The 21,931-nt window shown below is 45.5% G+C and overlaps 1 protein-coding gene across 2 annotated transcripts in view; it reads right to left on the reverse strand.

The window, feature by feature from the left end:
- BBS9 (Bardet-Biedl syndrome 9) overlaps window positions 1-21,931 on the reverse strand; it is a 349,441-nt gene that overhangs the window by 230,878 nt on the left and 96,632 nt on the right. For both annotated transcript variants that reach the window (XM_043979234.1, XM_043979233.1), the window contains exons 7-9: window positions 21,198-21,282; window positions 19,386-19,569; window positions 17,845-17,974 (exon numbers count right to left, since the gene is read on the reverse strand). In XM_043979234.1, the coding sequence (XP_043835169.1) occupies window positions 17,845-17,974; window positions 19,386-19,569; window positions 21,198-21,282 (399 nt within the window). The remainder of the gene's footprint in view (window positions 1-17,844; window positions 17,975-19,385; window positions 19,570-21,197; window positions 21,283-21,931) is intronic.

Consider the following 21,931-nt stretch of genomic DNA (forward strand, 5'->3'; position numbering starts at 1 on the left):
CAGTTTCCTCATCTGTCAAATGAGCAAGAGAAGGAAATGACAACCCATTCCAGTATCTTTGCCAAGAAAACCCCAGATGGAGTCATGAAAAGTCAGACATGACTGAAAACGGCTGAACGACAAAACTTAATTATACATCATGCAGTCAAAGAAGGGCTGCATCCGAAGGGCCGTTTTCAATAGCGAAGCTCTCAAAATATGAAACAAATTACTCTGGTATCGAAAATAACAACTCCCACACACATGTGGTAATCATTTGAAAAGCTATCTTTTATTGGATTCTGGTAATAACGACAGCATATGCTTTTTGTATGTCTACTCTTACAAAACAAAATTTCCCCCAACACAACCTTTTAAGAAATCAAAATGCTTCAGATATTTTCCATCATAGAGGATCAATCCAATAACTCAACTCTCTGACCTACCAGATTTGTCTGCTAGCACCAACTTTTGATTTATTTTCAAAGAAAATGACTTTGTCATCTTTGCTCCGGTCAAGCTGTGTGACTGTAAAAGGCTTTTATGCTGCAGTAATTAAACACAAGATTTATCCTCTTTCTCTTCCTGCCCTCTCTTGTCCTACGCAACAGAAGTAAACGTGGATCACTTCAGCAGGTACGCTTATGGAGTTGGAAAGAGAAAAGGAAAAATATTCTCCTAGCCTTGTTTCCTTCATTACTGATGACCAATACTTGAAAGGTGGCACAATTCACTCCGTACTTTGAGCATAATTTACATTTCTTTGACTCAGATTTCACACCAGACTGGGGTTGGTTTTTTTTTAGTTTTTTTTTTTTTTAGGCAACGGGGGTTAAGTGACTTGCCCAGGGTCACACAGCTAGTAAATGTCAAGTGTCTGAGGCCGGATTTGAACTCAGGTACTCCTGAGTCCAGGGACGGTGCTTTAATCACTGCGCCATCTAGCTGCCCCCCACCAGACTGGGTTTTAAAGAACATTTTGTCCAATACCTCCAATCAACCACAGAGAAAACCCAGGCCCAAAGGGACAAAAGACCACCAAGATCTGGGTGCCAGCAGCTGAAACAAGGATGAAAATTCAAGATTTAAAACCCTCCCTAATACTGCATTTAGCTGTGTGACCCTGGGCAAGTCACTGCCCTGGGGGAAAAAAGTTCCTGAAGTCACTTAACCACTAGTCCAGGTCCAGATAAGCTACTTTCCCACGTGGGATAACAAAGCTTCCCTTTGTCCGGCCCTTTCTCCTGAACCCAGGTAAGGGAAGGTGGATTAACTGACACACCCTCCTCCCCTTCCTCCTCCTTGGGCTCCTTACTCTAGCATTCCCCTTCCCTGGGGAATTCGATGGGGATGAGAAGGAATCTGAAAAAGTATCTAAATGAGGACAGTATGGAGGTAACTTCCACTAACCTTTACCAGGTTGAGAATTTCCTTTATTGTTTTTGTTGAAAGCCCATCTAGGGCAGCTAGGTGGCACAGTGGAGAGAGCACCGGCCCTGGAGTCTGGAGTACCTGAGTTCAAATCCGGCCTCAGACACTTAACACTTACTAGCTCTGTGACCCTAGGCAAGTCACTAAACCCCAACTGCATCACTTAAAAAAAAAAAATTTTAATTTAAAAAAAAAGAAAGCCCATCTAATTCATATCCTGGAAGGCTTCCCACCACCTCCTCTCCTCTCCAGGTGTCCTGAAAGACAGTCCCCAGCTCTAAACAGAATCCTTTGCCCATTAGTACACCCCAGAGAAAGGGGGAAAGCAACTCTGCTTTTGTTATTCATTGTTTATGGAAGGAATAAATGAGTTGTAGTAGCCAAGGTTCTAGAGGTGACTTCAGAGAATTCTGGCCTGCAGGATCTCTGCCTTCTAGTGCTGCTATGCTGGCCAGTGGTTTAAGAGGAAGAACATGAAATTTCAAACTGAAAAGAAACACATCAAGAGAATAGAGACAGAAGTCAGAAATTCTAGGCTCTGAGCGTGGCACCACTGCTGCCTGACAGTAGGGAACCATTCACCCGTGATGACGCCAGCACATCCATCTGCCCTACATAGGGGCCAAAGACTATTTACATCATGGGTATCTTATGACCACATGAGATAACCTTTGAAGGTGCTTAATGTATGCTGTCCCCTTCCCCTTTTGAGACCAATGGGGGGATCAGACCATCTTCAGTCTATGCTAAACTAGAGAGTTAGATACAACCGCTAAGTTTCAGCTTTCAATGGATTACACTTAGTAGGGAGTGGGCCCCACTGTGTGCCCAAGAAATCCATCACAGATACACAGGCTTTTGCCATGGGTATACAGAAGCATCCATAGGGCTTGGTGGTATGAACCCAATAATTGGTTCTGTCCCAATTCAATGTATTAGAACAAAAGCTGGCATCAATCAGCTCTATGGGAACTGAACCAGCTCAGGCCCCAAACAAACCATTTCAGCACAAGGCCCTGGGCCAAGATGCAATAATCTCTCCCATGACAATACTCTTTCCCCTTGCTTTAAGGTGTCCCTAAGATCACAAATACACAAACACTGAAAGCAACACTATGTTGAGAGCTTAGAGGAAAAGACACAATGAAACCAAGCACCAAGGTCTACTTGATTGATCAAAGGAAATATAAACACCACTGGGAAACCGGCACACACAGAGTTGAGCTCTCCAGATTCTGCAGCCCATCATGTTGTTTCCTGAGCAAGAAAGGAGACTCCAAAGAGAAAAACAGGCCGGCCCTATCTTCAGCACCAACAACCTGGATAGCAGGACTCTCCCAGGCCCCTTTGGAAAGTGCCCCATCCTCTGCCCTGCCTATCTATTAAAAAGTATCCTTTTGGCTCTGGATTGTTCAAGGTCTCACAAACTGTCCCTTCTAATTTGGTCAAGGGGAAAAAAAGGAAGAAGGAAAAAGCTGGACAGTGGTGTAAGCCTCTAACCAAGACATCAGTTTTCAGTCTGACCGTGAAGTGGGCTGGTCCCCCTATGACCAAAGTGTCCATCAAACTGGCTTGAGTCTTTGATCCCCAACCTAAAGCTCTCCCCTCATTCTGGACTGACAATTTCTGATGTAAGTCACCTTCACTTGATGAACACTAAGAAGCTGAGGCCACCATATCACCCAGAAACTGATAATACAACTTGCTCACTAGCTTACTCCTGGGCACAGCATTTGGTTGGAAACCCATGACTTCTGCCTACTTTGGGCACAAGCTTAAAGAGAAGCATCCCGGTATCTTGGAAAGTGGCTATGAGTTCTCCTCTCTGAGCCTCAGTTTCCTCACATGTAAAATGAGCAAGCTGGGCTGTGTGACCTCTCGTGTGATCTATGATGCTGTGACTTACTGTCCTCCAAAAACACTACCCAGAACAAAAGGAATATTCCAAGTGAAGAGCTTGGCAATTTAAAAAAAATAGGATTCATTTGAACAACCCTGACCTTGCAGACTCCTGAAATGAAAAAAGGCCCCCTTCATAGCCAGGAGCTCAGCCCTAACAAAAGCCAGTACTCTGATCAATGGGGCCAAGGTTGAAAAAACAGTACAAACCTTTGAGGGGCATCCTTTGTCACTTCCAGGCCTCTGTCATGACCAAAGAAGGCCTAAGGACAGATTCAGGCTAGATAGGGAGAGAATCTCTGAGATTTCATAGATGTGTGTGTGTGTGTGTGTGTGTGTGTGTGTGTGTGTGTGTGTGTATACACATATGCATCATTTTGTGGGTGGTTTTGTCATCTACAACCACAGCTAAGAGATGTTGATATTGTTGAATGTAACTACCCTGGCCCTCATTTCTGCTGATGGAAACATGCCAACCACCTCACCCAAGGCCTTGAACAGAATCCAAAGGAATGAGATGTCCCCAGAGAAACTCCCCTTCCTACCTGTGGGCCACACCCACCCTTCTCCTGTCCATTGGCAGCAGGCTCCTTGCCCCCGACTCTGCATGGATTCTGGACCAGGCTCCGGTGCTGAGAGTTTGGAAAGAGAAGAAGGGGGAAGGGCTGCCCAGCTGGAGGGGAGACAATGTACCCAGAGCGGTGCCTGTGTCCATCAGAAATGATGCCCTGCAGGATGCTTCCTGGAGTCAGGAGCTTTCTATTTCCAATGCTCTTTCTTTTTGGCTTGTTTTCTGTGTGCCTACACTTCCCAGAATGTCCAAGTGCTTTCCCTTTCAAGTCAACAGTGACCTTCAGAAGGAGCCCCTTCCTACCAAACACACCCGTAGGTTTCCAATGAAATTTTATTTTTCATTCTGGAACTGCTGAGGATAAGCAGGCATCCAAACACAGATAATTTTCCATTGGAAAGATGGATTTTCCTAGGCTTTGCTTTTTTTTTTTTCCTGTTGTTTGTAACAAAAGTAGCAAGACCTGAGATTCAAGATACACTATTGAATTCTATCTCATTTCCTATCATAAACAAACCACAACTGGAGGTCTAAACCAACTTGCTGGAGGGCACCTGTGGGGCCCTGCCTTTAATCTTCCCACAGGGAGCCTGTTTATAAGTCCCTGGTGGGAAACAATTCAGGTCCAGACAATTAGAAGTTAGTGAATGGAGGAGAAAAATGGGGCAGGACCCTTCCAGGTGCTGGAAGAGAGTCACAGACACTGAGGATGCTTCCTCTGGCTGCCCCAAGAGTATTTCCAGGATCCTGCCCCAAGCACGTGCTGGCCACAACTTAGGAATATGAATCTCCTGGTATGTGTGCAACCTGTGTGCTTTCCTACAATGTCAGGACAGTGACATCAAACTAGGGCTCCTCAAAATTAAGATAATTGCATGTCATTTTCTATTTCTGGCCTGTAGCACTTCCCATTAATTCCAAAGCCCTGGCTTTATCACTTACTAATGATGGTGGTGGTGGTGGTGGTGATAGCAGCTGACATTTAAATAACACTATGTGATGTGCCAGGCACTATACCTAGTTTACAATCATTAACTCATTTGATCCTCACAACAACCCTGTGAGATAGGTGGTGCCATTTCACAGAGGAAGAAACCAAGGCAGAGTTTAGGGGACTTGCCCAAGGTCACAGAACTAGTAAATGTCTGAGGTCACATTTGAACTCGGGTGTTCCTGATTCCACTGTACCACCTGCATGCCTGTGTGACCCTAAACAAGTTAATTGACCTTTCTGGGCCTCAGTTTCTTCATTTGTAAAAGGGAGATAAAACTACTTTGACTTCCTCTCTCCCAGGGTTGCTGTGAGAAAAAGCAATTTAAAACAACAAAATATGACACAAAATTGAGCTTTTATTCCTATCACTGTCATATTTTCGGGGCTGTTTTATCAACAGTCTAGATAAATGGAATGATTCAGGGAAGAATGGGCAAATGAAAAGGAAGTCACTTCCAGGTACACTTCTTAAGTCCCTTCTCTGTGCACCATGCTGGGTGCAGAAGGGTCCGAGGAGAGTCTCACCCCAAGCCCTCCTCTCGATGGCTTAGGAGACGCTATGAGAAAGGGGGCTCAGAGAAGGAGAAGAAACCAGGATATGAGAGGGCCTGGGAAAAATGCTAAAGACAGAGCCATGCAGAGTACCCTAGGGGACCAGAGAGCCCGTCATAGAGGCGGCAAGATCTGAGTTAGGCCACACAGACACCAACCACCTGTTCTTCCGTCAAAATGCCATGTCAGAGACTTGCGGTACCTGCTGTAAGAGAAGAAATCTTCCCCAGAGAGTGACATACATAATGACCACAAACCCTGAAAGGTCCCTGACACCGACTGAAATGAATCGTAGTTCCAGGGGCATGTATTTCTCTTCTCTTTAGAGGGGTGGGAGACTATAGGAGTGGAGTACTCCTTGCTGTCAGAGGAGAACGATTTAGCCACTTGTTTTGCTTCACTGCTGCGCGCGCGTGTGTGTGTGTGTGTGTGTGTGTGTGTGTGTGTTTTACAAGGAAGGGTCCAATGTAGGGAGGTGGGAAGGATGTATTGGGAAATTGCTGTGATATTTAAGTGTCTGGCTTATAGTGACTCGTTGATAAAAATGGTTATTGACCTGAGTTGAAAATTAAGGCTACCAAGAACAAAACATGTTCATGTAGCTCCAGGTCTGCTCTAGTTGTTGTATCTGCCTACAGTGACACCACTTTTTCCCTCAAAGCCAAAATGCTGTTAACCCAGAAGGTTCTACTTACCATTCTGACAAGAAAAGCAAAGTGCTTCTTAAACTCCAGCAAACTGAACAAGCCCAGAGGACAGACAACTGACGACCAAAGGCTTAGAGGACAAGACAAAAGAAATGGGAAAAACAGAGGAAGAGAGGAGAAGAAAGAGGTGATGAGCACTTCTGAAAGGAGAAACTCAATGACCACAGCCTGGCTTCTAGTTCTACAAGGACGCGATCTGGTTTGCCCTAAAATGACGGGAGGGGAAGTAGAGAAACTGCAGACAACAAGCTCCACAGGACAGGGCCAGAGCACAGAGCTTGGGTTTGGAAAGCTCTGGGTTCAAATTCTGGCCCTGATTCTTACTAGCTGTGGAACCAGGTTGACTGTGTTCCTGTAGCAGCTCCCTAGGGTTGAAATTTGTTCCAGTCATTTCAGTCACATCAGGAACTCCCGAGGACAAGCAAACAGAGAATGAATTAAAACACCTTGATCCTGAAAAGTATCTTCCTTTTAAGAAGTTAATGAAAAAAAAAAGTTAATGAAGTTTTCCTACTACTAGATCTCAAATCCTAAGCAAGGTCAAAAGAAGTAAAACAAAACTGAAGAAAGAGGAATAACTGGGTCATTCCCAAAGAGCAATTACATTGAACCCAAGGCTGCTGCCTTTAATGACCAAAATTCTGGAATTTTCTCACTGAACTTTCTTTCTCCAAAGGGCAGAACTAGAAACAAATAATGAATTTTGTTCTGACAGTTGGCGTACCGTTTCCAAGAAGCCGTCCGCAATGTTCATCATTCGATAGGTCAATTCAGAACAAGTTCGGTTTACTTTGGCAATAGAGAAAAATTAATTTTAAAGAATCCCAATCACTTAAAGGCAAATTCCACAACAATTGATTCCGCTTAGCAGTCAATTTCCACAAAGAACCACAGATGAAAGAGGGAACTTGCTGAATAATAATACGGACATCTCCAAGAAATTAAAAATAATAAATGTCTCTCGAAAAATCGGGAGGAAAAGAGAGTATCTTATCTACCACCATCCCTGCCCAGCAACAGAATGTCACTGGTGGCTGGGTCCCACGCATCTCAAGCCACCACCCACCAAGAGAACCACTGGCCAGAGGTTCTCAGAAGGTAGAGCTGGCTTGCCTGGTGATTGTCAGAGGCAGGATTCCAAGATGCATCTTCCCGGCTCTGACATGATATCCACTACACCATGCAGCCACTAATTTAATACTGAAAAAAACCACTTCAGCTCAAGAGAGTGTCCTGATTGCATCCTTCGTTTCCATTCAACAGGCATTTACAAAGCACCTACTATGTACTGGGGCGAGGGGTGCCAAGGCTAGAATGACAAAATGGTCCCTGCCTTCCAGGAGCTGATACTGTACAGGGAAGACACAACAGGTATATGGAGACATCAATGCAAAGTATATAGAGATTTACCAAATCACATCAAGGAGGAAGCTATACTGGCAAGTCGGGGATCAGGAGCAATCTCTGGACAAGGAACCCACCCCCCACTCCCCACCCCAGGTAGGAAATAAAGGAGAATTCAAAGAATTCGAGCAGAATCCATTTAAAGGGGGATCATTTCAGTTAACATGAAAAAATCCAAGTTTTCTACAATAACTTAAATAACCAGAAACCTGGTCTGATCATGGGGTGACATGATGTTACCTCTCTAGGGCTTAGAGTCCTAGCCCCCCCAAAACACACACACCACTTTCTACCCAAGTATAACTTTGAAACCTACCATTTTCTTTCCATAAAAGTATGTAGGCTAGGGGCAGCTAGGTGGTGCAGTGGATAGAGCACCGGCCCTGGATTCAGGAGGACCTGAGTTCAAATCCGACCTCAGACACTTAACACTTACTAGCTGTGTGACCCTGGGCAAGTCACTTAACCCCAATTGCCTCACTAAAAAAAAAAAAAGTATGTAGGCTACCTTTTGCCATTTTCCTTTTGAGTGATTTTAATAGAGTGGTTGAGGTGATATCAGTCAATTACACTAAAGACATAGGGGTAGACTGGGATAGAGAACAAAGCTTTTCTTAGCATTTGGAGGACCCCCAAAACTGAACGAGCTATAACTGATTGGATTTTTTATTCCACCCCCCCCCCACTACCCCAATCTGACTTGGCTTTCATTTGTGTGTGTCTGCATACACACACACACACACACACACACACACACACACATATATACACACACTCATAAACACATATACATTCATTAAACAAATTAATTTGATATTGTTTCCATCCAAAATGTGCTCTGGTGAGGGCAGCTAGGTGGCGCAGTGGATAAAGCATCGGCCCTGGATTCAGGAGGACTTGAGTTCAAATCTGGCCTCAGACACTTGACACTTACTAGCTGTGTGACCCTGGGCAAGTCACTTAACCCTCATTGCCTGGAGCAAAAAAAAAAAAGTCCTCAGGTAACCAAACCACACATGCCTGAGTCCTGGACCCAAGCATATCCCCCGCTCATTGGCAAGAGGGAAACGTTCCTTCCAACAGCAGATTTTACATGTGTTAGTGCCATTACTGACAAACTGTCCCTTGTCTTTGGTTTTGAAGAAAGGGATCCTCCCCCCTCCGTGTTGTAGCCAGTGAAAGTCTTGCAATATTCAGTCCTAAAGGGAAAACATTTGGACTTCAAATCATAGTCACCCAAAACACAAATATTCCATAAGAGTCCCACAATTAACAGGGAGTAACAGGCATTCACCTAATTTTGAGGGGCAACAGAAAGCCTTTGGAAAGGACGCATGAAATAAACCCAAACTGAGATGCTAACAACAATTTGCCCTTCGTGGCTTCAGTTTGTGCTAATGTTGACCCAAAGCAAATGAAGCCCCTGACCAGAGCTCTCCCCTTTTCAACGAAAAAGAAGTGGACAATTATCTGGAATGTTGAGCTTCCAACAGCTCTCCACAGGCTGAGGGTCTGTGGGATCTCACACTGTCATGTCATTCGAAGGTACATAAGTTAAAAATCCAGAGGGTTTTAGATATTTGGACACAGAACGTAAGAACAGACCTTTGAGCCAATGTTATTCTTCCAAATGATTAAGATCTAGGTTGCCCTTTGAAACTTGGAAAGTGTAGACAAAAGCACCCCACCCCCTGGTTTCACTGGAATGTTCTATGGTGAAGCTGGTGAGCACCACAAAAACAAGACAGCACCTTCAGCCCTGACGGCTTCCTTTGGCTCAGTTTGTATCTGGAGAGGAAACGTGAAAAGCAAAATTGCAATTGACCCAACAGGCAGCAGAAGCCATGGGGGTGGGGGTAGGGGCGGTGATTAGGGCACATGCCCAACAAGTCCCAGAAGGCAAGGAGCAATGCAGGATCAAATGGAAACAGAGGATCCCAAAGCGAACAGGCAGGAAGAATGAGAGCCCAGACCAAAGGCCACAGAGGGCCAGAATCCCAAGGGCTCCAAGCCCTGGAAGAAGAAAGGCCGTCAGCACAGTGGGTGGACATTTGTGAAAGACTTACGGGAGAACATGGACAAGAATGATCCAGGAAGGGGAGCTGTGGATGGCTGAGGTCTACACCACTGAAAAGGAGCTCACCCACCAAGTGAGGCATAGAAGGAAGCAACAAACAAGGAAGGTTCCCAGGCTAAGGAAGGGAAGAATGCCCTACAGGCAAATGACACATGAGCCACTCAAAGGAATCAGCATAATGGGAGAATATTTGCCTGAAGTTACTAGCTAAAGATGAACACCTTCCACCCTGCACTGTTATTCTCTATCTGATTCTAATAGCTTAGCACTATAATTAGGTATGGGACAGCTAGGATAGAGCATCTGTCCTGGAACTGGAAAAACCAAATCCAGCCTCAGATACCACTTACTAGCCCTGTGACCCTGGCCAAGTCACTTAACCCCATTTGCCTCAGTTTCCTCATCTGTAAAATGAGCTAGAGAAGGATATGGAAAACCACTCCAAACAACTGAAATGATTCAACAACAACAACAAAATAATTGCGATCTTGCTAGAACTGTGCCACTCCTTAATACATGAGGAGTTTTAGGAAACTTCCAAAAATTAATTTTAAAATTAATTCAGAAGAAAAAAAAAAAGCTTCACACTTCATGGGGAGAACTTGACAAGTTTTTAGGCTACCTCTGCATGTCCTGAATCCCCATTACCCCAGTGTCCAGGCATCCCGACTATTTCTGATGCTTTCATCGTAGGGTCATAAATATTATTTCTCAACTTTGCAGAAGCAATGAGGTCACACAGAGACGGAAAGGGCTTTTTCCAAGATGCCACAGTGAATAGCAGCTAAATCATCCAGACCTTCTAGCTCTAGTTCTATAGAACCCAAGGTTTGCAGCCGGTGCCAATGTGTCCTGACTGGAATGTGGAATGGCTGCTCCCAAAGCGGAGATCCCAAACGTTCCGGACAGAGAGCGGCTGGGGGCACATAGTCCGGAGGCAGAGGAGGCAGGATTTGTATCCAGGTCTTCCTGACTGGGCGTCCGCCTTCCTATCCACCATACCAAACTGCATCTCTTAGAGAAATCATATTTATATGAATATATGTATACAAAAATATGTAACACCTACGTGTGTGCAATCACATATAGAATATGCAGGTCATTTGGTGGGAAATGACACCTCACTGGGCTGCACTCCTTTGGATTTCTCCCAGGACCCTCATCATTCTAGCAGATCACATCAGCCCTGCTCCTCCCACCCCATCAGCACTTTCGGCCCCAGGACCCTGGGCTCCTCCCCAAGCCTCCATTCAAAAAGGATGTCCAGCACAGAGATGGATATCCTGATTTCCCAGCAGGCTACACTCTGGGACTTGCTCACCATGGCCCCCAGCTGAGGACCTCCCGTCCTCATCCCCCACCCACCCTTTTCGCGTTCCTTTGCTGTGTTGTCTTCCCAATAGATCGTAAGCTCTGTGAGGGCAGGGGCTGGCTTTTTCACAGTGGTCATTTCAGTGCTTAGCATGGTACTCAGCATATAGTAGGTGCTTAGTTAGAGCGGTTTAAGCTTCCCTGGAAAGGGAGACTTGGCTGGGCTAGGAAGGGCTTCACCACCAAACAAAAGGGTTCGTGTTTGATCCTAGGTCCCTGCTGAAGCCCATTCCTGAGGAACAAGCACAGAGTTTGCCTTCTGTCTCCTGTGTAAGTATTTCGGGAAACGAGCCCTCTCTTCTCCAAGGGACAGGAAAAGAGAGAAGAGCCAGCGCCCAGCACCACGAGGAGGCTGAGGCCCGAGAACCACCCTGGAGGGCGTGGGGCGAGCCAAGGGAGCCTGATCCCACAGACAAAGAAGGACAGGGCCTTGCCCTCTGTGCTATTAACGTCCCAGTATGGGAGACAGCACTGTGTGTCATGTAAAGAAACACTCATCTCCCCCTTCCATGGGTGCCCTTCAAGGCACCCATGATGCCCCCGGTCCTCAGGGTCCTCTCAGCGGCTCAGGTCACAGCCCCTCCTGTGTGGAGACTGCCCACCCAGGGCCCCAAGGGCCCAGCATGCATGTGACCACAGAACAGCAATGATCCTGCAACCTCCTGAATGTGATGACAATGTGAAAACTCCCATAAGTTACAAAGAGGGGCCCACCCAACATGCTGGGGGCCTCCTCTCTGTCTGTCACCATTGCACAGACACCAGGAGAGCCAAGCAGCTGGTCATTAATTATCCCCGCCTCTGAAACATGTCCCGGCCCACCTTCTTTTTGGCTCATATGGGTCTTTCTTGAAGTTTTCCCATCATATTTCCTTGTAGGTGACGTTACAACCCGCTCACCCCCATCACACACCTCTATCTCATCGTCATTGATGATTCTCATCATCAGAAGCATATGGGTATTAAAGACAGGGGAGCACTTGTACAGCTCCCCAAAGAGCACTCTCTCCTGCTCTTAAGAGATTGGGGACACAGCCCAGAGCTCGTTCACAGGGTCTGACCAAGATGTATCACGATGGAAGATCTCTGTCCAAGGGCACCTCATACTCAGGGTCACTGCCAGGCCTCATCCCACCATCCGTGTCCCCGCAGGCTGGCCCATGCTCTGCGGCCTTCAATATAGAGGAGGGGGAGGATGCTTCCTCCAGCACAACTCACCCAGAGGGCCATGGGCCTGAGCAGAAATCTAGCCATCGGCAGGAAAGAGAACAATCTGCCCCTCCTTCCTTCACAAGCCTTGGACAAGTCATTTCCCTTCCCTTGTGTGTAGAATGGAGTCAGCCTGGCTGGCCTCTGACGTTCCTTCCGGGTCAGCATGCATGAGTCTGATTCCTCAAAACAGCCAAAGAGGCTCTTATGGGCGGGGAGCCATTTTTACAATGTCAAACTAACAGTACACATCTCTACCACCAAATTAAGGCCTATGTTATTTCTAGAATTAGTCACTGCAAATCCAAGTCACCACATTCTGTTTCCTACAAGAAGAGAAGTTTATATTCTCTTGAAATTTTTAGATTCAGGAGATGTTCATAGCCCCACCGCCAACAAGCTACAGAAGGTTTACAGTGGAAAGAAGTGGTAACAAGGAGAATTCCACTATTAAACGGTCTAATTTATAAAACAGAAATGGGCAAATCTGACCAACATTCTGAGAGCGCCTACTTGTCTTTCGTGGTATTTCTTTCTAGTGTGTCTCCAAAAGCTCTGGCTGCAAATTCATCAATTTGACCCTGGAATTTTACCCAAGTTTGAACAATATGGAACTATACTTAGTGCTGCACTCCTGGTGAGACGGGAGGACACTGCATTTCCCATCACCACATAAAAAATGAAAACAGCACAAGGACCACAAGGGGCGGCCAAACAGGAAGCAACTTACTGATCTTCACAACTGGACACTTCATCTGATAGGAGGAACCTTGGTATCACTGGGGGGAGCGAAGATAATGAAGAAGCTACCAGTTTTTAAAGGATTCCTCTTTGTTTATTTCATGAAAAAGAAATATCAATTTAAATGATTACAAAGCAATTTCCAAATTTAAGCTACCAAATGCTCCTGACAATTAACAAAGCTCTGTACAGTGACTCTAGACAAGAATTATCCGAAGATACCAGAGTGATCACACTCACAGGCATGACTTCAGATGGCAAAACCAACTGAAAAGTCACAGAGAACCTGAATAATAACCAACTGAAACCAGAATATTGATCTTACAAGAAGAAAACATCATATAGGTATATACATCAACATGTGTGTATATAAATATATAGAGACAGAGACAGTTAGAGACAAGGGACAGGGGGACAAAAGGAATAAGGATGACCTTTAAAAAAACTATTTTTTCTAAAGACAACTTATTTTCTTCCAAAAAGTATTTCCATAAGACTCCCTCAGTTATCGACTTTCAGAATGTAAGCTCCCTGAGAGTAGGGATTTTATTTTTTGTCTTCATACTTGTATCTCAGTGCCTAGCACCATGTCTACCCCATAAGAAATAAAAGTGTTTAATAAAGACTTGTCACTGAATAAAAAAAAAAATAGCTCCTTTCAGAACATGAGTCTTCAGAAAAACCAAGGCACGGGAGAGGGAAAGAGACGGGGAGAAGGAGCGGACAGTCTATCCCAGGAACCTGCCAACATAAAATTGCCTGTATAACGTGGCTGGCTATAACTGCATATATGGAAACATAAGGAAGTGAGAGGGATGGAGAAATGTCCCTCTTCTCACACATTCCAGAATGAACAATGTGTTCTCTCAAAGAACAGAGAAGAAAACAGGTTAAGAAAATGACCCAGAGGCAAAGGAGAATCCAGACCTATACCAGGAAGGCCCCATGGAGGAGGAAAGGGCCTCTCTCCACCTATCACTGTCCCAAAAGCAAAAGGGGCTGAGATGGACCCACGGAGGAAGAAATATTGTTTAAGGCTCCACTGGTGAGATACTGATTGTCATATCGATGGGGAGGAGGTATTGAGAGCAGAAGAGAGGAAACCCAGAAGAAGTCACAGAAAGAAAATTAAGCTGCAATGGGGAACGATTCCCTGACGAGGGACACCAAGGTGCCAAGGTGTCAGCCTGACAAGAAGAAGCAAGAGATGGATGCGGCGTTTTCCCAGGGCAGGGGTCCAGAAAGCAATGAGAGCTTCCCAAGACCCATCCAACCGGGTGCCTGAGTGTTGCTGCTGGGGAGTCATTTGGGGCCAAAGATAACCAGCGGAAGGAATTGAGGGAACCCAAAGTCCAGGACCACTAGAGAAAGGACATGGGGACAAGGCTGTTTGTCAGGATGACTGTCAGGAAGCAGAGGCTTCAGGAAAGAAAGGCCGATATGAGAAGTGAATACCTGGCTAAGAAGACGGTGTCAGGAGACAGGATGTGGATTTCTAGCCCAAGATATCTGATACAGCTACAACAAGCCACGGTCAGAGATCTCTGGGAAATCACAGAGGACAAGAACGGGGCTGAAAGACTGAAGATGGGCAAACTGAGTCCTCTTGGTTCAGAAGAGGAAGAAAATAGATTCTTTGAGCTATGGGCCAGTGAGGCTGGCTGAATTTTTCTGGGCAACTTCTAAAATGCATTATTATAAGAAATGGTTTGTGAGAACTTATAAAGGAAAATGGCGATCACTAAAAACCAACACAGGTTCATCAAGGATCCATAAGGTCTTAATTCTACCCCCAGCTCTATGTGCTAAGAAGCTACAAGGGATATACAGGAGGCATAAGACAGGATCCCTTCCTCTAAGGGGCTTTCTATCAAAACAAGTAAGGAGCAAACAACAGAAGAAAGCCTAGAATAAAGGAGGGTCCAGACCATACAATGTTGTTCCCAAAAGAAGGCCAGTGAGCATCTGAGCTAGGGAGGGAGGGCTTCATAAGGAGGTTGATGGAAGGGAAAAGGGAGAGACGTCCCAGACAAAGAACAACAGAGAAACAAAAGACTAAGAATAAAATATTAAATACTTTTCATTATGGTAAGTGGCTATGCATACAGGCTCTGGAAAAAATATATTCATTTTACTCACAGTTATACAAACTAAAGAATTCTCTGTAACAAAAGGCAGAGGGGGCCCCTAGCCAGAACTTAAAAATATTTTCATTATAGTGGAACTTTTGCTGTTAACATCTGTTATACCAATAGCAGCTCATATTTGCAAGTGAGGCAGCATGGTACACTGGGGAGGAAAACCCACCGGATCTGAAGGCAGAGGAATAGATTTATAACCATAGCTCTGCTGTGTACTGCTAGCAGGACCTTGGGTAAGTCATTCGCTTCCACCTCAGTTTCCTCGTCTGTAAAATGAAGGTCTCGGGTGAGACAGATGCTGCATTCCCTTTCAGTTTTAAATCTATAAACCATATGAGATAGGCAGGCAGGACAATTATGATTACCCCAACTATTATCCCCCTCATTTTACAGAGGAGTTAAGTGACTTGCCCAAGGTCACTTAACTAGTTCCAGTCACAGAGACTCCAAGAGCATCTGGAGACCCCGTTGCCCACCCCAACTACCTGGAAGGCATTTCCCATGAAACACTAGATCATCATGTGCCCTTATGGCCTATCCTTATGTTATTTATCACATATGGTAGTGGACATTACCTCTTCAGCCTAAGAATGCATGTTAATAACCAGGAAACTTAAAGATCATGGTCACATTAAGAGTCGATCGATTCTATCAATGAGCATACTTTGTCTCAATTCCCTTTACCTTACCTGTCGATATTTAAAATCATGTTTAAAGTTAAAAGAAAATATCCAATTGAGTTAAGGACACCCCAAAGTGTGCCAAGTAAGAAAGGCCAAAAGGAGATGGAGGAGAAACAGAGAGTCCAAAGTACCCAACAAAAATGGGAATTAAAGGGTAAGAAGGTCTAATCGCATCAACTGGACCCAAACTCATCATTTTCTTATTTATTGAAAAGGAAGCATTAGAAAATGGCAATCATCTCCTTCATGTGCAGACTGTGTTGTCTAAATATGTTTATGAAAACTGTTGAAACTCCAAGAACTCAAACGCTACAGGAGACGATACACACCTGAGTAAATCACAACAAAACTCTCCTCCAGCTTCCTTTGGTACTTCTTGTTTCTATGCATTGGCACTCCCTCCACTGAAGCAAGATGCCATCCCCACTGGTGCCAACACAATCAGTCTCCATGGACTACTACATGAGACAGAAAAAAGGACTCCCGCATGGGCCCAGACTTGGAAACACTGGTCCAGCACTCTGAGCTTGGCTCAGCTGACGCCCCCCCATCAACCGGGCACCTCCCAGCGGGCAGAGCCCAGATGGCCAGAGGTTGGGCTGGGCAGCAAATTGGGGTCTCTGAATTCTAAATCCTTTAACTCCTTCTTTTACATCTAGGGATGTCAAAATAATTGATTTTTGTTCATATTTGAATCCACTTTTGATGCCAAGGGTGACACAAATCATAAGGGACTCACCATTCTTTTACTGATTCATTCCCTAAGACCACACGAGAGTGTGTGACAGCCCACAGCTGCTACTGATTAAAAGTAGAAACATAAATGATGATGTGAAGTACACAGCAACAAAATGTTTACTCTTCACAAACTAAGGTACATTTGGAAGAGTATGTTAAACAAAAATGTCTTCAAATTGGATCTGCCAAAAGCAGGTTTATAGGGATTACCAAATACCTACCAGTACACAAAATGTGATTCATGACTTAAACCAGAATTGGTGAGAATATCCAAGTTCTAGTCCATGGAGAAATTAATGCAAGTAATTTTTATAACAGTCTGACTTTTTTTTTTAATCAAAATTTACATTCACCTTAGAATTTAAATCTGAATACTTAGGTTCAAAACAATGGCAAATTGCATTTGGGATTGCTAACAATAAAGAATACTGCAGCTTAAACATTAATCTTTTGCCACCATGAAAAGTAAATTTTTCCTAACATTTTCATTTTTCCCAACTTTATTTTTGAAGCAGATGGGCACCGAGATCACCTGGGTTTGACATGAGGAAATGCATGAGAAAGGGTTTTATTAACTGATATTGAAGAAGGTATTATCTGACCTCTGCCTTTTAAAAAAAAATCAGAGCTCATCATGAGCAAAAAAAAAAAAACGTATTTCAAGGACTTCACTTTTGGTTATTTCGCTCATTTTAGCAGTGTCCTTGACAAAGAGCTAATTATGTACACACACTCACCAAACAATATAATTTCTAGATCTAAACCTAAGGCACCAAATAGTTCATGGTCAAAGTCTAATCCCCCCTTTCCTGATCATCTAGAAAAATGGCAAACTTGGCCATCTCCAGGCCTTTTTGTCTTTCTCCTCAGAAAGTCGGTGTTTGGACGGAGCGTCTCTCCTTGCTTTTATATCCAAGATGGCTCTGCTTAAACACAAGGCCTTTTGTAGTTCTGCTCAGAAACGGACCATGCCATATAAAAATTCCATTGAAAATTCATAAAACAGCTTTAAAACAAGATTTGGAGTGGAATAATCCGAGATTCCATCAACCTCTGAATAAGACCAACTCACAGAGAAGGTTTCTTTACCACGGAGATTTAAAAGAAATAGTCCAGGAGGAAAACAATCCTCTTGAAATCTTGCCTGATTTTCTCCCAGCTTTTGCAGCAAATATCTTTTACCAGAAGCTGGGAGATCTGCAATATTCGTGGCACTTTGTGTGGGCTTCTCATGTCCCCTCCAGTGAAAGACACTTGTTCAAAACAGCTTGCCCAAGTGAGCAGAACTGCTGCAGGATTTAGGTCCTGGACCGCCCCTACACCTGAATGAAGGATAGAAGCACTTACTGCAAACAGCCCAACTTCACCGCAACGGGCACATGAGGAAGCTGTGTGGCCCACTTCAGGGTCACGTCCTGGTAGATGTGCAGCATATTGTTGTGGTTGGCGATCAGGGTGTTGGTTGCTCCTTCAGACACTGTTGGTGGAAGACAGAAAAGCAGAGTCCTGAGGAAAAAAGAAAGCTGTGCCCCATGCTGTGGTGTGGGGGAGAGAAGAGTCAGCAGAGACCTGGGCTGAAGTCCCTCTTCTAACACATTCTAGCTCCAAGCCCCTCTGAGGCTGAGAGCAACACCCGTGATGTACTTAGGTCTCAGGGCTGTTGTGAGGGTCAGAGGAGATAATGTGTTGGGACTGCTGAAGCCCTCGGTAAATCACAGCTGTTATCAGTAATAATATCACTTGTTTTAGGGGTCTCAGCTCTTCCACTTTTAAGTTACAGGCCCCTGGGAAAATTCTGTCATCATCAATAACAAGCATTTCTACAGCAATTTTTAAAACATGATCTCATTTGATCCCCACAATTGCCCTGAGGGGAGGGAGGGAGGCTATTATTATCCTTGTCTTGCTCATAAGGAAACTGAGGCAAACAGGGTTGAGTGACTGCCCAGGGTCACACAGCTAGGAAGTGTCTGAGGCTGGATTTGAACTCAGATCTCCCTGACTCCAGGCTCGGTGCTCCATCCACCCTACCACCTAGCTGCCACCTAGTTCCTTGGCCTCTCTGGGCCTCTGTGTTCTCATCTGTAAAATGAGGACAATGATACCTACCTTCCCAAGGTTATTGTGAGGAAAGTATTTTGTGAACCTTAAAAGTGCAACACAGGGGTGGCTAGGTGGCGCAATGGATAGAGCACCAGCCCTGGAGTCAGGAGGACCTGAGTTCAAATCCAGCCTCAGACACTTAACACTTACTAGCTGTGTGACCCTGGGCAAGTCACTTAACCCCAATTGCCTCACTAAAAAAAAGTGCAACACAAATGCAGGTTGTTCCTTGTGACACAAATTGGTCTATTTTTTACATGGGAAGGCCTACAAATAAAGACTTTTCCCAAAGTATCAGCACAGTATCTGCCGTCATTCCTAACCAGCCCCAGGGTCAGATGCACAGCTGTTAGCTCCCTTGCTAGATGAGATGGCTAGATTTCCTGGTCCTCAGACAATGCTCCAGAAACAATGGCTTCCCAAGTTCTCATCACTGTGGGTGGGATAGAGAACAGAGCACTGCAGGCACTTACCCTGCCTGAAGGTACCAGGCCCTTCTGACCAGGACAACCTTCCTGAAATGTAATCTGCTATGGAACAGAGAATGCCCCCTGAAGGCTAACATTCATATCATTTTATATAAAGGCAAATGGCAGGCCGCCTCCGAGCTGTGCTCTAAATCGAATTTCTTCCTAAATTTAAAAGGCTAAAATCTCCATTTGAGTTCTGAGAGAGTTTTGAAGGAGAGAAGGTCATTGCTCTATTTACAGAAAACAGTCTCATCACAGAGACACGATCACGCGTGCGCATACACACACACACCCCACATCTCTTCTGGGACCCACCTGAGCAATATGGGAGAAAACAACTGGGGCTGCAGTCGAGCTTCTTCATGAACCGAATCTGTCCATTATCCTTCAGGCAAAAGAAGTTTCTCTCGCCGAGCACAAAAACAGAGGAGGCCAACTGATTGAAGGAGACGATGCAGATGTCCAGAGCTTGCTCGCCGATGTTTAAAGTCCAATCCACCTTCGAAGAAACAAGGAATGTGAGTCAACAGACCTGGGCCAGCTCCGTCCACACCAGAAAGTACAATCAGGCAGCGCCCATGGGAGGCCAGCCCACAGCGCAGGGGCCTCTGCACATCACTCCCTGTTGCTACAGACCATTTTCAGAGCTCGCCCTGTGGGTCGTGACATCTCCCAGAAAAGTCTCAATGTGGAGAGTTTGGAGAACAATTATTTCTGGTCCTTGGGAAATTCCAGCTTTGCCCAGGGTCACACAGCTAGTAAGTGTCAAATGTCTGAGGCCGGATTTGAACTCAGGTTCTCCTGAATCCAGGGCCAGTGCTTTATCCACTGCACCACCTAGCTGCCCCCTGCTGATAGCTTTTCTACAGTGGCTTGCCCCAGGCTTTGTGCAGCTGAGCCCTTCTTGACTGGGTTTAAAAAGAGACTGTAGGCTCCCTGAAGGCAGAGGCTGCTCAGTGGTGCTTTCCTAGGCCTGAGCACCGGTGACGGCCACAGTCAGCACCCAATCAGAGTCTGCTAAGATGACCATAACGGTCCTCTTCCAGCAAAGCCATGAGCACTTGTCCGAGTGGAGGCTTTTTACCCAAGTGGCACAACATGCTCAAGGTCAAAGCCTCTCCCACCAAGCCAGGAAAACCCAGACAAGAGCAAAAGCACAGAACATAAGAACACGGGCTTGCTTATCAGCCAGCTACAAAGAGAGACATCCACTGGGGATGACGCCAGTCGCAGCACAGCAGAGCAGAAGAAGCCATCGAGGGGAAACGGGACCCAAGAAGGCCAGAGTGGGCGAGCTGAGAACCGAGGACCAGAAATAGCCCAGGCACAGTGGGCTGTGCCCTTGATGACCAGGGGCTGGACGGCTCTGGGACAGACTAGCTGTAGGCCAACAGGCAAGTCACCCGTCCTCCTAGAACCCCCCAGGACTGGCTGGGGCTGACGCAAGGGTCAGGAGACAGAAAGGAAGCCCGAGGGATTCTCCGATTGGACATTCCATCCGACAGTGCCCGTCCTATTCAACGTCTGTCCTCGACCTCCCAGGAGAGTTCCACAGGGCACCCACCCTCTGCATCAGCAGCTTTCCACTCCTCCTCCCGACCTGGCAAGTGTACCAGCGGGGGAGACACCAGCTATTCCTCGCTCGGCAATGTGAGTAGCCCATTTTCTTGTTCGCTCTCACCCATCGGTAATAGAATCCTTCTCTCTGATTCCCTTTGATAATCACATCCTCATCATGGGACTGTCACTGATTATCATTCTGCTAAAAACCGTAAGAGAAAAGCTTCTGCCCCGCCGGATGGCTCTGCATGGGTAAGTCTGTGATCTGCAGCTCAGTCAAAGCCATCCTCCAGGCCTTGCCTGACCATAAACACAGCCTCCTCACCCTGCACGAAGCCTTTTGTGAGGCCCCCAAGCTCCATCAATGCTCTGCACACCTTTGTGTAGGTCGTGCATATGTTATTGTTGAATGTAAGCAGTTTGTACCTAATGAACACTTGATAATGAACTGTTTACAGGTACAATGATCTGCATGTATTGTATGTCACTCAAAAATGAGTGACATATCACTCCTCCTAATGCTTCATTGATAAATATTAGCTATGAGATAAAAAAGTTTTCACGTACCACCAGCCTTTTTCCGGAGCCAAGTTTCTGCTGTTCTGTATCTTGCCTTTTATCTGCGTCTGTCGCAAAGGCAAGTACTTGGTACCTGATGGAAAGACAGAGACAAAAATGAGCCCATGGCGGCAGACAGGTGTGATCCCGGGCACGGTGTACAGTGCTCTTTTTAAAGCAAAGTCAAAAATGGCATTTGTACTGAAGGTTATCATGCCATGAGAGTCAAACGTCAAAAAACATAGTAAGAGATTAAAATCAGACATTAAGCCTATTAAAGCAGAGAAAGGAGTCTGACCCTGGCTTGCCTGTAAATAAATCATGATCAGGGTTTTCACCAGGAAGTGGTAAAACTTTATGCTGTAAGTCGTAATATTTTGTATTATAGGTGTTGAGCCTAACTTAAGTCACTGGAGCAGGGCTTAGTCATCAGCGAGTGAACACGTATTTATTAAGTGCTTTCTGTGTGTGGGGCTCCCGTGCTAAGCACTGAGAATGCAAATGAAAGCAGAAGGCCTCTCCTGTCTCCAGGGAGCTCACAGACTTATAGGCATAAGGTGGACAACATCCCAGGGGCCAGGAGACATTCTGGAGCAGGACGGAGATATAGTGGCCTGGGCACTTTCCTTAACACGCAGGTTCTAGGAGGAGCCAATCTGAGGAAAGGGCCACAGTGGGGCTTAGAGAATGGGATGTTTCTGGGTCTCACGGCTGCCACGATGTCTCTGAGGCTCAGTCTCTTG

The sequence above is a fragment of the Dromiciops gliroides genome, chromosome 1 (assembly GCF_019393635.1).
Source record: "Dromiciops gliroides isolate mDroGli1 chromosome 1, mDroGli1.pri, whole genome shotgun sequence".
Taxonomy (NCBI): Eukaryota; Metazoa; Chordata; class Mammalia; order Microbiotheria; family Microbiotheriidae; genus Dromiciops; species Dromiciops gliroides.